The sequence below is a fragment of the Grammomys surdaster genome, unplaced genomic scaffold (assembly GCF_004785775.1).
Source record: "Grammomys surdaster isolate TR1022 unplaced genomic scaffold, NIH_TR_1.0 64, whole genome shotgun sequence".
NCBI classification, from domain to species: Eukaryota; Metazoa; Chordata; class Mammalia; order Rodentia; family Muridae; genus Grammomys; species Grammomys surdaster.
The window spans coordinates 15,633,194-15,647,925 of record NW_021604566.1 but is presented as its reverse complement, the minus strand read 5'-3'; the positions used below and the strand labels follow the sequence as shown (position 1 = coordinate 15,647,925).

General features: G+C 36.7%; 1 protein-coding gene across 1 annotated transcript in view; it reads right to left on the bottom strand.

Moving 5' to 3' along the window:
- The window catches only part of Arfgef1 (ADP ribosylation factor guanine nucleotide exchange factor 1), a 106,518-nt gene that overhangs the window by 80,464 nt on the left and 11,322 nt on the right, over nucleotides 1–14,732 (bottom strand). The window contains exons 2-6 of the mRNA XM_028769115.1: nucleotides 8,707–8,737; nucleotides 7,966–8,122; nucleotides 6,590–6,736; nucleotides 5,505–5,684; nucleotides 2,156–2,432 (exon numbers count right to left, since the gene is read on the bottom strand). Of these exons, the coding sequence (XP_028624948.1) occupies nucleotides 2,156–2,432; nucleotides 5,505–5,684; nucleotides 6,590–6,736; nucleotides 7,966–8,122; nucleotides 8,707–8,737 (792 nt within the window). The remainder of the gene's footprint in view (nucleotides 1–2,155; nucleotides 2,433–5,504; nucleotides 5,685–6,589; nucleotides 6,737–7,965; nucleotides 8,123–8,706; nucleotides 8,738–14,732) is intronic.

Below are 14,732 nucleotides of genomic sequence, written 5' to 3'. Positions count from 1 at the left end.
AGAGGCAGAGGCAGAGGCAGAGGCAGAGGCAGAGGCAGGAAGATCTCTGTGAGTTCAAGGTTGGTCTATACAACACATTCCAGAACAGCCAATGGTCCGTAACAAAACACCACCTTAAAACAAAACTACCAGCTAGGTATCAAAGGCAAATGCTATGCTCAGCCTTACCCCAGAAGACCTTTTTCCCAGGAATACATAACTATACTAGGTGCTAAGAATAAACAGAGGCTAAATGCTGAAGTATAAATAAGACATTTATACCATCGCCTATAAAGATCAAGAAAACTGCAGATGAGGGAACCAAAACAATGTAAGAACACTGAAAGAAGAGTTATAGAATGCTACATTTCTTCTAGGCATGATACAACCATTCTAATCATGGACTCAAAGCAACTGTACTTGCTTACACACAACCTGCAGAAGAATGAGCCTGTTAATGGCCAACCAGATGGGGAAGGGGCTCAAGAGATGTCCTTCCCCCAGGTCTGACTGAACTAGTGATCACTGATAGATTCTAGAAACTGGGGAGTCACTCCCCACTGACCACTGCCATCAGGGCTATCTGGTAAGCCCATTACACTCCAACGGAAAATCATATACTCAGTCACATTGATGACCTTGTTTAAACACACTGGGTCACAAAACAAACAAAAACATGAATATGAAAAGGGGATTTGTATGGAGAAGAGGGTTGAGAGGTTAGAGTAATCAGAATGCATTATACACATGTAAACTGCGCAAGGCAGTCTGTACTTATAATACCGGTTCTGGGGAGGCAACAACAGGCAGATCCTTGGGGGCTACTGTCTAGCTAGCCCAGCCTCACTGGCAAATCTCCAAGCCAGTCAGAGTCCCTATTTCAAAATAAAATGGGTTGCACCCAAGGAATAATGCTTGAAGTTGGTTGATTTTTGGCCTTTACACATATATGTACATGCATACACCTATTTATGACACTGAGTTCTAAGTAAACATGATTTTAAAGAATGTCAACAGCTGAGTTCTTAACCTCAAATGAAAAAAACCAAATTTTAGATGAAGTCTAAGCCCTATCTATCCACAACAGAGAATAACACAATTTCTATCATTTTTCAAGTCAGGCTAAGGAACAAGAAAAGGAAACAACTCCCTGGCAGGCTCAAAGAATAAAGAAAAAATAATTTCGTGTGTTTATTTCTATAGAAAAATCTATGTAAAAATTAATTTTATGACAATATAACTTCTCTTACATGGAAATTTTTTGGAAAATATATCATAGGACTAGGGAGTTGGCTCAGTGGATAAAATACTTGCTGTACAAACATGAAGAGCTGAGTCTAAATCCCTAGAACCCACAAAATGTCACTTGTCTGTAATCTCTAACAGTGAGGTGGGAGGTGGAGACAGGAAACTCCCTGAAAATTCCCAGGCTAGCTAGTCTGTCTTAATGTGGAAAGGCAAAGCCTGATATCCAAAATTTGTCTTCTGACCACACACGTATGCACTGTGGCACACTTGGACTCAGACACACACACACACACACATCATACATACACACAGATTTCAAGAAGAAAAATATTGAGAGAGAACATCTTAACCTTGTTGACTACTGTAGCTATAATATTTTAAACAATTTTTTTCTATGTTACTTGATTAATCAAAATTGTTCTTATATTTAATTTTATCATTTTTTTTCTAAAATAGGTACATGCTGTATAGCCAAGGCAAATCTCAAAGTCATAATCTTTCTGCCTCTGTCTCTGTGACTGGAATAACACACACAATACTTTCTAAACCAATAATGATGTTAAATTTTCAACACAGTCTAAAAGCCCTTACTGAGTGGATCCTGTTTGCTATAAAACTAATGTGAAAAAGAAAACCCAAGTACCTATGTAATTTTGTAACAGATATTTATGATTCTGTTTAAAACAGTGTGTCTCTTCCCAAGGAAGTCTATATAGATCACACTACTTGTGAGATGTCAATGAAGGTGCAGTATCAATAAGAGATACGGTGCAGGTTGACGCAAACTGGCTTTACCACTAATAGAAAAGATCACAATTATCACAAACTATTTGGTAACCATTAAATTATTTTTCTACATTTCAGCGAAAACTCATCCCATCACGTCCCTTAAATGTAAGTACCCCACACAGCCCCATCTCAAGATTACTTTCAGCTGCAGTTGCCTGATCAGCTTCTGTCTGTTCATTTTCTGCACTGGAAATATCAGATCCATTTTCAGGCTCTGTATCATCTTGGAGACTTTTATCCACATCATGTGTTTGGGGATCAAGATCCCCTTCATGCTCTTGGGCTATATGATCAACAGTCTGAGGTGGCAAATATCTAAGATGAGGTGACTCGGGCTCATGATGGCTTACTGGAGACTGTAACAAATGATGCTGCTGCCGATGTCTTTCTCTTTCCATTTGTTTGGCTTCCTGTAACTGGAAAGAACAAAATGATTTCCTGTACTAGTAAAAAAAAAAGTAGCTTCAAATTCACCTAACTATAAATCCTTTAAATAAAGTATCCTTGTTCTTTGGGCCTGGGAATTATAGGCCATCGGAACCAACATAAAACATACTAAAAGAAACAATGATACTCCTTAGATGTCTGGAAATTGGTGCATAAGAACAGGGAGAAAGTCTTCAGTAATATTTTTTATTTGACTATATTCAGTGTTCATACTTTACTGTTTTTATTTATATGCATGTGTCCTCATGAGTGAATGCCAGAGAGGGTACTGGATTATAAGCCATCTGATTTGGATGCTAGGAACCAAACTGAAGTCCTCTGGAATAGCAGCAAGTGCTCTTAGCTACTGAGCCATCTATCTCTCCAGACCTTGTATTTGATGTGTGATATTATGAAAATGTACTTTCTTAATAAAATGAAAACAATTTTAATGCTGCCTAGTAGTAACTGTATTGTTGCCAATAATATATTTACCTAAAAACAAATTTTAAAAAATCCACCAATAAGAACAAAGTACATCACACACGTATTTATTCATTCATTCTCTCTTCCTCTCTCCTTTTTGTCTATGTTCCTGGAAATAAAAACTAAAAAGATACACGAGAATGTTACTGCTCCTTATAAATCTCTCTTCACTCTTCATGAGCTGACATGAAGGATTATCATAGAATTAATTTCCACAAAAATAAATACTTTACAGTATTAAATAACACCTCATAATCTCCAGTAATATTTCAAATTATATAATTATATTTATAAAAATAAAATTGAATTAAGTGAGTCTAATGTCTAAAAAGAGTGTAAGAACCTTATAGTTAACAGTCTCAAAGTCTTATTTTACAAATAAAGACACTACTAGATGCATAATTAGAATGAAAACAAACTTCTGAGATCAATATGTAGCTTGCTTGTATCAGAGTAGGATACTCAGTGCAGCTGTGCAACCAATTCAATCAACAAATCAGGCTGCTCTCAGCTTTGATGAGAGAAGCTTCCTTTTGCAGTGGGCAGTGGTTAGAGACTCATAACTCAGGGAGCTGAGAATAAATGACTACTGAGTGGTTACCCCTAAACAAAACAGATATGTTAACCTTTCTTGCCTGGAGGACAGGGAAGAGGGAGTGAAAAGAATGTAAGAGTCAGAGAGGGTGGCGGAAAAGTGCCACAAAATGCATCTTTTAGGTACAAGATGTGGCCATTCCTCTTAGGAATTCAGAGGAGCAGTTACCTGCAAAACATGTACACCACCAAACCAGCTAGCATCCTAGTGTGGATGGAGGAGCTCATGAGCTCCGCACCTCACTGAGGAACTACTGCCAACTATGGCTGCTAGGAAAGGGAAAGTACATTCTCCTCAGGGATGTGGCCACTGGCAGGTGCCCATGCTCCAGAGGATCTCCCCATACCTGACTGTGGGTAACATGAATTAGACTTAGTAGGTGGCTGTTTTTCTGTTTTTTGTTTTAAGGGAGAGGTAGAGAAGAAGCAGGCAGTAGCAACATGAAATGGAGGGTAATGTGTTGAGGGGATGGGGAGGGAGGGAGGATGATGTGGCTCAGACTAAGATCCAATTTAAAGAGCAACAATACCAAAGTAAAAATAAAAGCCGTATTTCATACTGTTTAGAGAAAGAAGTTATAAGTAAATCAAGGGGGAAGTCTAAAATGAACTCTATGATGTTGAACTGGAAACACAAATGTCAGTATAAACACACAGCTTTAAATATGTACAGATAAAAAGTCGCATATGGGTGTAGAGATAGGTGGAGGAGAGAATAGAATATATGCATATTTTCTAGCTATATTTGCTAAGAGAGCAAGAGCTGTAACAGGTGACAACAAACATACTAATTAACTTGGTGAATCCCAGATTTTGATTTCCAAATAAATGTCCTTGCCCTACTGTAGGAGGCAAGCTGCTTGTTGAAATGGTTGATTTCAAAGCTTTTGAAAAGGGAAAAATTAAAAATTAATACAATAAGAATAAGTGACTGTGTATTCAACACAGACAGGCCATCCATCATACCTACTGTATGACATGGAACATCATCGCCTCAGAGCACAAAGAATCATGGGATGGCAAGTGGCGCTGTGAAATGCTGTCCTTGGGCATGACACGTCGGTTGTGCACATGAACTCACAACAGCTGCAGTCACAAAAGACTAAGCCAGTTAAAACTTTCAGAATGGATGGGCAGGTACTTCTGAGGCATTACTCTTAACATAAAAGCAAGGTGGAGTGGCACGTGTCTGTAATTCTAGTGGTAGGAGGGTAAAGACAAAGAGAGCCTGAGGCACACCCTATCTAGAGACAGACAGACAGACAGACAGACAGACAGCCATTGATATGGGAAGACTCTGGTATCAAGGACATCTGGCCTCCACACATACACATGCTGGGGAGCATGCCAGCATACACCACACATATAAACACAACATTTCAAAACAAAAATAAAAGAAAAAATAGGTCAAGAAAAAAAGAAAAAAGAAGGTCAAAGGTGAAGGAGAAATACCTTCAAATATTTTTGCAGTCTTTCTGCAAAAAAAAGACTTTGAATTATGAAGACTTGTGAAATAAAATGTAAATGAAAACAAATAAAAAATCAAGTTAAAGTCTGTAGTTCTTAATTTCTTTCCAACCAATCTGAAGTAGGTTTAAGGATAAGAAACATCATAGTCCTTTACTGTATGAAAGAAGTAAAATATACTAATATACTTCATCAATATAAAAATGCACTTTCATTTTAAGGCTCAATTTTATATGCGAACAGGTCAAATGAAGCATTTATATCTACTTTATACTTTATTAAAGTAAGTTTGGTAAAAATATCAATTCACAAACACTTCCATGATATAATCAAACATATACTTTTTTTTTTTTTTTGGTGAGATTAAAAGCACATCTTGTTTATAGTCAAACAAGTCAGTAAAACTAAAAGTAAAACACAAGACAGGGATCCTTGGGTCTTACTTCCCTGTAACTACTCTGAACTTTCCTCCATCTGAGGCCTGCGGTGTTCTCTCACCCGCTTTCCATACTTACTGCTTGGTTTTCCATGCGTGCAAAGATAACATTTAGCATCTGAGTAAGAGTAGCTTTGGCTGTTGTCTGATTGATGAGATTTTTGCTGGCTAAGTAGATATTGTAACATGTTCTCACAGCTTGCAGTACAGTTCCTTCATGAATTTCTATGTGTTGTGATGTTACTGCAGTAAGTAAAGCCTGTAAGAAAAGAACACATAAGCAATTTTCTGTATCCAGAGTTTAAGCACAAAAATACGTATTTTCATTTTAAAATTAAAACTTTAAAAAACAATGACACTTTAGGTAGTAATGTGTATAGATTTCTATCTACTATGAACATGTTACCAACTATTAAAATATCTGAGGCTTTTACTACTCTGGAAGCAGTTTTCCCATAGGCCTCTGAATATCCATCCTTTAGCTAAGTTTCATTACAAACAGTACTTGTGTCTATTAAAATGCAGAATATTTACACTATATCACAACTGAGTGTAGACAGATATGTTTCATACAATATCATATCAATATATGAATACTATAAATAAATATATATACTACCACTACCATAGTTGTAACATTAACAACCAGAACACAACTGTTTTTTCTCTAAAAGAATTCAACCATCCAGATTCATTACAACACAAATTTGGATTTTATTTATTCACTTTTTTTTGAGCAGGTTCAATAGATGGATGGGCACAAGAGAATACTGAAACCCAGTAGACAGACAGTACACTTGGTGTTACATGGACTGAGGAAGAAGACTACGTAGAATCTAACAATACAGAAAACATTAGTAAGGTCACAACTTTATGAATCATCTTAAAACTTAAAAGATGAAAGACATATAAAATGCAGGGTAGGTTTAGAAAAACTCCTCAAGACCCAAAGAATTCAATCCTAACTGGGATGGCCAAGTTAAGAGATACAGAAATGTAGTTTTCTTCTAATGGCATAAAACAACAAATCTCATATGGGTTCTAAACAGTATCCCAAGTGTTTGTCACACCCAAAATGTACAGAAAGCAACTCCTCCTAATATTTTCAAGGTGAGAAGCTTCGGTTTTAATAAACAACACACACATTTGAATATAATTTATTACCTTTATTATCTGCAATTGAACTCCTTCATCCGTTTGAGGACCTTGGAAGCAGCCACATATTGTTTCAATAATTCTATCAATTAATTTTTTGCCTGGTGTTGTACTATCTGGAGCACTGCCAGTCAAGTGCCCATAAGCAATAAGTTTCTGAAACAGACATAACAGAGAACCTAGTCAAGATAACTAATAAATATACTAGCTTACTATAAGTTGAAATATATGTGAATGAATATATACTAATTTTTAAACAAAAATACTGAGGTATAATCAAAGCCAAAGACTATTTTTTCCTGTAGTTTACTAAATTTAGAAAACTATTTGTAGTTGCAGTCATCACAAAAACAAACCAATAACAAAACTAATAGTAATACTTCTAGAAAGCCAGACCCTAAGAACACTGTGATATATTAGAACTGCTTGCTGCTTTCAATCTAAACCGGGTTTTACTGATAATGTATTTGAGAGACTATCTTAACACTTTCAAATGACATCAAATCCCTTTCCAACTTATGTCATCATTGTTTATGACATCCAGTTTGCAAATAATGGCTGCAAAAAAAAAAATCCCAGAATTATCCATTCACTATTACTATTTTAGCCGGGGAAGTCAGCTTTAGATGTTAATAGTGCTAACTTTCCAGCAAAAGCAAGGTCATAAATCAGATGAATTTATCTTTAACTCATCTTAAGAACAAATAATCTCTTCTTGGCTACTAAGCTGTTAGTTAAGTATACACAACCTCCAAACAGTGACAATACCTGAAAACAAACACAAACACCCAAAATCTGGAAACTTGCCTCAGAGAATATCTAAGACATGGTGTGTGCTTGTGTATAAGAAGTAAAGGGGGAAAGCACTCATGACAATTTCTGACATTAATGAATGCCACAGGGTGAGCAAAACAGTAAGAAGACAAACAGTGTCATTATCAAAATGCTGCATTATATCAAATAGTAGGGATTTAGTGAACTCACTTCCAAGTGATGATTTAAGCACAGTGGTGTATGCCTCTGGGACTATCTACTTAGGAGGCTGAGGTAGAATGACTGCTTGAAACCATTTCAAGACTACAAAGGGAACATACTAAGTGCCCATCTCAAAAACAAAACATACAATAGTATTATAGCACTGATAGAAAGAGAGCAAATCAACACTTTTATCATTAACCAATTTAGATTTTGTTTTGCTAATGGTTTTATTAATACTAAGCAGAAACATCTTTTTGCAGCTACTGTATATCTGGAATATGAATGACTATTTTATTTCTTACCTCGCAAAAGAGTATTCAAGGATTTTATGGTCACGTCTAAACCATCAACTGTGAGCAATATTAGAAACACATTGAAACCAGCTTTAGATACTATTTTATACCTACCTGCAAACAATCTAGAGATGTACTAACTATGCGCGGACATTTGGACTGGCATGCCAATTCAAAGGGTAAGAAGTACTTGTCTGCTTCAATAAAATTTGTCTTTGATTTCACTGGTGGAAGAGTGCCTGATCCAGCTTTTGCTTCTCCATGAGGAGGACTAAATAAAAAAAAAAAAAAAAAAAAAAAGGAGAGTTTACATAGAATACCACATTTACCTTTATGATGACAAACCCATGAGGAAAAAAGTGTCAGTCATAAAAAGTACCTTATTGACCACTTTTCTGTCTTTTTTTACTTGACAGGAAAGCACAGCCTAGAGAGCTCAAGTGATCTGCCAGGGTGAACAGCAGTGACCACAGCTGCTAGATACAACATGGATTTTCTCTCTTTTTCCAAAGGTCCCAATATCTACTATGTAAATACTTCATGAAACTTTAAATAATCATGAGCTTTCTACATGTCTTTACTCTGAAGTACACTTTTGAATTATTTCAATTATGGTCTAAAAAAGCTAACATGGTCAAAGAAATCTAGTAATTTTTGTAAATATACATTAAACTTCATGAAAATAAGTTAAAATATAGCTTAAAGTATGAACTTGTTTCTTAAGAACTATTTTTAATTTTATTACAAAGATAAAGAAAATCTGTAATGCTAAAATATAGATGATTGTATTGCTATTTTGGCCAAGATTGAAAAGTATGCAAATTGATTTTATAAAACAAATGAAATCATACAAACCTTTGTTTCTCAGTTTCAACTTTTATTTCCTCTGGTAAAGGGAAAAACAGAGAAGTATATGTTAGCACAGGAGGACAGGAAGTTTACTGAGTAATCTGATCATAGTCTTCATAAATGTGAATCAACAAGCAAAGAATTTGAATTACCAAAGCATCCCCCCTTCCCCTAATAACTACATTAACCAGAAATACTAGGAAAAAATATTGTAGCCACAATCTCGTCCATCTGTCCATCCATGTATCTGTCTCTGTCTCTCTGTGTTTGAGAGTGAGTGAGAAGGAGAGAGAAGGGGAGAGAGAGAGAGAGAGAGAGAGAGAGAGAGAGAGAGAGAGAGAGAGAGAGAGCCATGTGTCTGTCTCTCTCTGTGTGTGTTTGAGAGTGAGAGAGAAGGAGAGAGAGAGAGAGAGAGAGAGAGAGAGAGAGAGAGAGAGAGAGGAGAGAGAAGAGAGAGAAGAGAGAGAGAAGAGAGAGAGAGAAGAGAGAGAAAGAGAGAGAGAAAGAGAGAGAGAGAGAGAGAGAGAGAGAGAGAGAGAGAGAGAGAGAAGAGAAGAGAGAGGAGAGAGGAGAAGGAGAAAGGAAAGAAAGACAGGGGAGAGAGATAGAGAGACCACTCTGCCTCTCAGGAAGATTATTCTAATAGAATTGTAGCTTCTTGAAAATGCTTATATGTGTTGATAGTAACTAATTTTTCTAGTTAGGACTATATTTGAAAAAACTATAAAACAAGCACGTCCAATTTTAAAATTAATCTTTTAATTTAGCATGCAGAATAATAGTATGGCATTTTCATACGGCTTTCTTTTCCTCCCCTCTTATCACCCCTTCCCAAGCACCCCCTCGTTGGTTTGTTTCCTCCCACTGAAAACCTTCTCTTCTCTCCATATATTCCATTACTTCTCCCCTCTGCTTCTCATGGTACTCCTACCAGTTCATGACATGCCTCCTCCCCCCGCCCCCCTCCCCCCCACATCCTGTAAGTAACTGCCATTAAGCTAATTCCTTTAGCAAGCTGGAGTTGGATAGAATCACTTCTTTGGTCTGTCACTGGGGTAAAGAGATGTTCATGTCTCTCCTCAGGAAAAGCTAATCCAACACCTTTAAATTTAATACTATTTACTGACTACCTCCTATAGTTAATCACTATATTAAGTATAAAGTAACTTGCTCAAATTACTTTGCTACAGCACTGATTCTGACAATATCTACAACTTACTCATTGTCAATTGTGTGCCAGGCATTTGATATTCAGGATTTCAGTCTAGGTGTCTGAGGACTAAAGCTTTTCCATTTCCCAGTGATAGGAGTAAAGAAGGGATGATATAAACTATTATTTACAACTATTTAAAGATACAAGTTAAAAAAAGGTTTACGGTGCTTAAGAGAAATAAGACAGAAATACAGAAAATGCCAGGTAACCATTTGCAAATGGAACCTAAAAGCCAAATTCACAGGCAGAAGTAGAATAGTGGCATTGGAATGTGAAAGAGGCAGGGTTTGATTTGAGGAAAAAAAAAAAAAAGGTTCAAAATTTCAGCTAGATAAGAGGAATACACTTTAGTGGTGATTTGTGCATAGTAAGAGTATTTTTAAATGCTTTCTTGCATTCCTAGCATCCAGCTGTGTCAGTCACACAATCGGTAGACATTCATTAATGTTGCCATGTATAGAGAGAGACCCATAAGAGATAAACAAGATAAAATGTTGTTCTATTTTGTTTTTCCTTCCTTATTTTCTCACCTTTTACTGTGGCTCTAATCTAACATTGGGACTGAGACTGATGCTGAGTGTTTCTAAGGCCTGGTTTTTAATTCATTCAGATTGTAACTAAGAAACCTGAGTTTGTAAATGGTTAGAAAAACACACTATAAAAGCTAGGTAATTTGGAGATAGGAAAATAAAATCCCACTTTTTTTGCTTATCACCATCAGTCTTAAATCCAGGTATGCTCCTAATTAGCTCTCTTCAAACAAAATAAAACGTGAATGATTTTAATCAACAGTTCTCAAAATTATTTTGCAGGAAACCACAGGAAGAAATGTTTCACTTTGGATCCCAGAACACACTTCCTATGTAAAAAAATTCATTATTCCTTTTTAATCAAAGGGGATATATGCTCATGTTGTATTCTTTTACAAGCTACAATACCAGCTACAAAACTCACTTTATAAGTAACAAGCTTTCTAAACTACAAACAAAAAACCATGTATTTTAAAGTTGAGGAAACAAGAATAAGATATCCAAGGAAATACATGCCAAAATACATTGTAATTAAATTTCAAAGAAGCAAAGAGAAAGAAAAATAGTGAAAGCAGATACAGAGAAATGACACATTGTATACAAATGTATTATTTGAATGGCAGCAAATGATCATGAAATACCATAAAGGCTAACATTTGGGTCAGTGGCACATTTCCATAACTGTGTATGATTTTCAGTGGAAAAAAATAAACCCTAAATTTAAGACCATGTGGCTGGAAAGATGGCTCACCAGCTAAGAACAATGGCTCACTTCCAGAGGACTTAAGTTGAGTTCCCAGCACCCACATGGCAGCTTACAAATGTCTGTAACTTCAGCTCCAGGATATTCACGACCCTCCCACAGATACACATGCAGGCAAAACACCGATGCACATTTAAAATAACAATAATAAATAAATTATATTTTAAAAGCTTATTTAAAAAGTCAAGACTTTGTAAGATGAAAGTAACAAGAAAAAAAAATCAACACTATGGTTACCTTAAAAGGAATTCAAACATTCTTCATGATAAGAACAAACATGGTAAAGAAATTTTAAAACAGCAAAAGAATTGAAGAGATATAACTACAGAAGGGAGAACAGAAAATAACAATAAGGATGTCTGAAAAGTCATAAGGAGTATTATTAACTACCTACCTAAAACATACACCTATACCACAGTAAGTCTATATGTCTGTATACGTATACTTTTTACATACTTATATATTTATTATAATACTTAATAATACTTCTTATGTATCAGAGAGAGATAGAGATAGAGAGATAGAGAGAGAGAGAGAGAGAGAAGAAATAAAAATTTCCCATATGGGCTTACAAAGCTCCCCTCAAGGGCCATAGACTTACAAAAAACCCAACATCAGGCATGAGAAGCCCTCTTCTGAGTTGTTGCTCAGGGCCATCCAAGAGACTCCTAAATATTACAGGCTACCTGCTGTTGCCCTTTGTTGCCCTTTTTCCTCAGTGATTGAAGATTAAGTCACAACTGCTGAGGACACCTTACGCTTTGGGCACAGGACCCCAGAGGACCTGAGTTGGATCTGACCTGAAAGCCTCCTTCCTGAAGACCAGCAAGTTTCTTTTTTGTTTGTTTGTTTGTTTGTTTGTACCATGCAAGTTTCTAAAGGAGGAAACCCACCAATAAATAGCCCTAGCTAGCAGCTATGGCATCTATGAACCACAACTATGGGCAGCAGGGCACGAGATCCCTAATGGTGCAGTAGTGGCTCACATGCCTTGGCGGTAATCAATGACTCTCCAATTGGACTTAAAACCTGCTAGACAAAAGGATCATGGAGAAAGACTTAGAACTACCATTTTACTAAATCAGCATACTTCCTAACTACATTCTAAATATTTGTCCTTAAACTCACAAATGAGTGCAGTCCCCAGCCATCATCAAGAAACTTCCTCTTTGCAGCAGATAAAGGCCATTACAGAAAACCACTGAAAAAAAATGCAGAGTAGTGGAGCGCAGTCCTAATGGATACACCTGATAAAACAACTCCTGTATCCAAGGCTCAGTAGTAATTGAAGGTAGAAGAGAGGCTGAAAGACTAGAAGAGCCAGAGGAACAGTAGGTTTGTTGTGAGACTATGTCTTCTACAAATGTCAGAGAAACCAAATCTACAAAATCTCACCAACAAGGCTGCCAAAACATGACCTGAGCAAGGATGATACCAATAGACATGTTAATATCAAGAGGCCCCAACCCCCCACAAAAAACTATAGACAATTAAGGAATACTGAGAATGAGAGAAATAGTCTTCCTTGGGGAAAAGTACATTAATTGGTTATCTAATACCAAATTGTCAGCTCTGAAAACATACATACAAGTAACATTACATGGACTGAGCAGATTATGTTTATATATTTGAAAGCACAAAATTTAGTAGAAAGAGACCATGAATTTGAAAGGGGAGGGGTGTTACAGCAAATGGGTGGAAGGGGTTAGAGCTACAGAGGTAACTTTATGGATATTGTGGCATGATTGTTATGGGGTAATCAATTGCTTTCTGGTTGGATTTGAGGCCTGCTGAACAGGCCAAACTCATACCTGGTATTGTAAGCCTGATCAAAAAAATCTATGGCTGGATAAGTAGAGAAGCTACTGTTGTTGTTTTGCTAAGAGAATATGTTGTACCCAACAAACTGCTTTCTACATATTTATGTTCATGTTCATAGATTAGTGTTGCTCTCTGCTTTGGTAAGAAAAACTTCTTTCTGTAGAGGACAGCAGTTACTTTTTGTAGAGGACAGACTTCTAACTGGCCAGCATGCTCAAATTAAGCTCCTAAATGAAACAAAATTGAGAGAATATGGCAGAAGAGGGTGCAAAGAATGTAGGAGAAAGAAGAGTGCTGTACAACATTGTCTTTCCAGCTATGATATGGCTGTTGCTCGCATGAACTAACAATAGCTGTGATTATTTGCACATTACCCACACAAGCCTGGGTCTACCAGTGTTCCATCATGGATAAGAGAAAAATCTCCTCTGGCTTCAATCCTCCTGAGGGAGCTACTGGCAGTTAATGGCTGCTAGGGACAGGTGGTGAACACATTCTTTTTGTGGTCTCAGTATTGGTTAAATTGCTCATGTGCCTGTAAATAACCCCTTACCTACGCAACTCTAAACTCACTGTGTATGTCTCTCTCTGTCTCCTTCCCTCCCTCCCCCTCTCTTGTGCGCGCTCGCGCACACACACACGCGCACACACACACACACACACACACACACACACACTGGAGGATAAGACTACAATAAAAACCAGTCTATACAGAATCCTTGAGAACTTACCTAACTCTTCAAATCTCCAAATGCATTATCAAAACTTTTTGTGAATACCAAAGAATGTCTGCTTTCTTAAGTGGAACACTGAATTAAAACCCTATTTCCATTATGGTTTTACGCTGTCATAAACACAGAGAAAATAAATACCCTGCAGATTCACTGAGAATATACAGAGCAGCATTGATACTCTATATAAATATATCTAACTACCGATCTTATGTACATTTACATATGTTTGCCAGTTACATGTTTCATTCTTTTTTCTGTTTAAAAATTTTCTTTCCTAGTACTAGGGATTGAAACTATGGCTTCACACATGCTAGGTATGTGCTCTACCTCTGCAGTTCCAGGCTTTTCACTTATTTATCTGGTTGGTAAAGTTTGGTTTGTTTATTGAGACAGGTTCTCAAGTAGCCCAGGCTGCTTCTAACTCATTAAGCAATTAAGGATGACCTTGAACACTTGATCCTCCAGCCCACACCCATCATATCAAGTGCTAAGACTGCAGACATGCATCTATACAGACAGTGCACAATGCCCAACCTTTTTCTTTTCCTAACAGTCTCTTTCTTTCTCCTTTTGCAACTTGTCTCTTACCCATATCCAATGCAGTGATTAACATCACAGGTCAGTATTGCTGCTTTAGGTCAGAAAGTAATGACTACACAAACACCAAGACAGTGCAGAGCCACCTTCCAACTCTGCTAAATATATACTCCAAACTCAGTTTCTTTGTCTACAAAATGAAAATAGTTCAATTACTTAAGCATTCAGGAGAGTTCTGAAAACCAAGGAAGATAAAAACAGTAAGTATATAATGGGCACAGAACCCAGCATACACTAAACAATATTAGCTGTTACTTCTACCATTGTCTTAGCAATTAGTGTAACTTTTTTTAAAAGAACATATTTCTCGAGACTGGAGAGATGTGTCAATGTTTAAAACATTTGTGGCTTTCACACGTGTGTGTGTGTGTGTG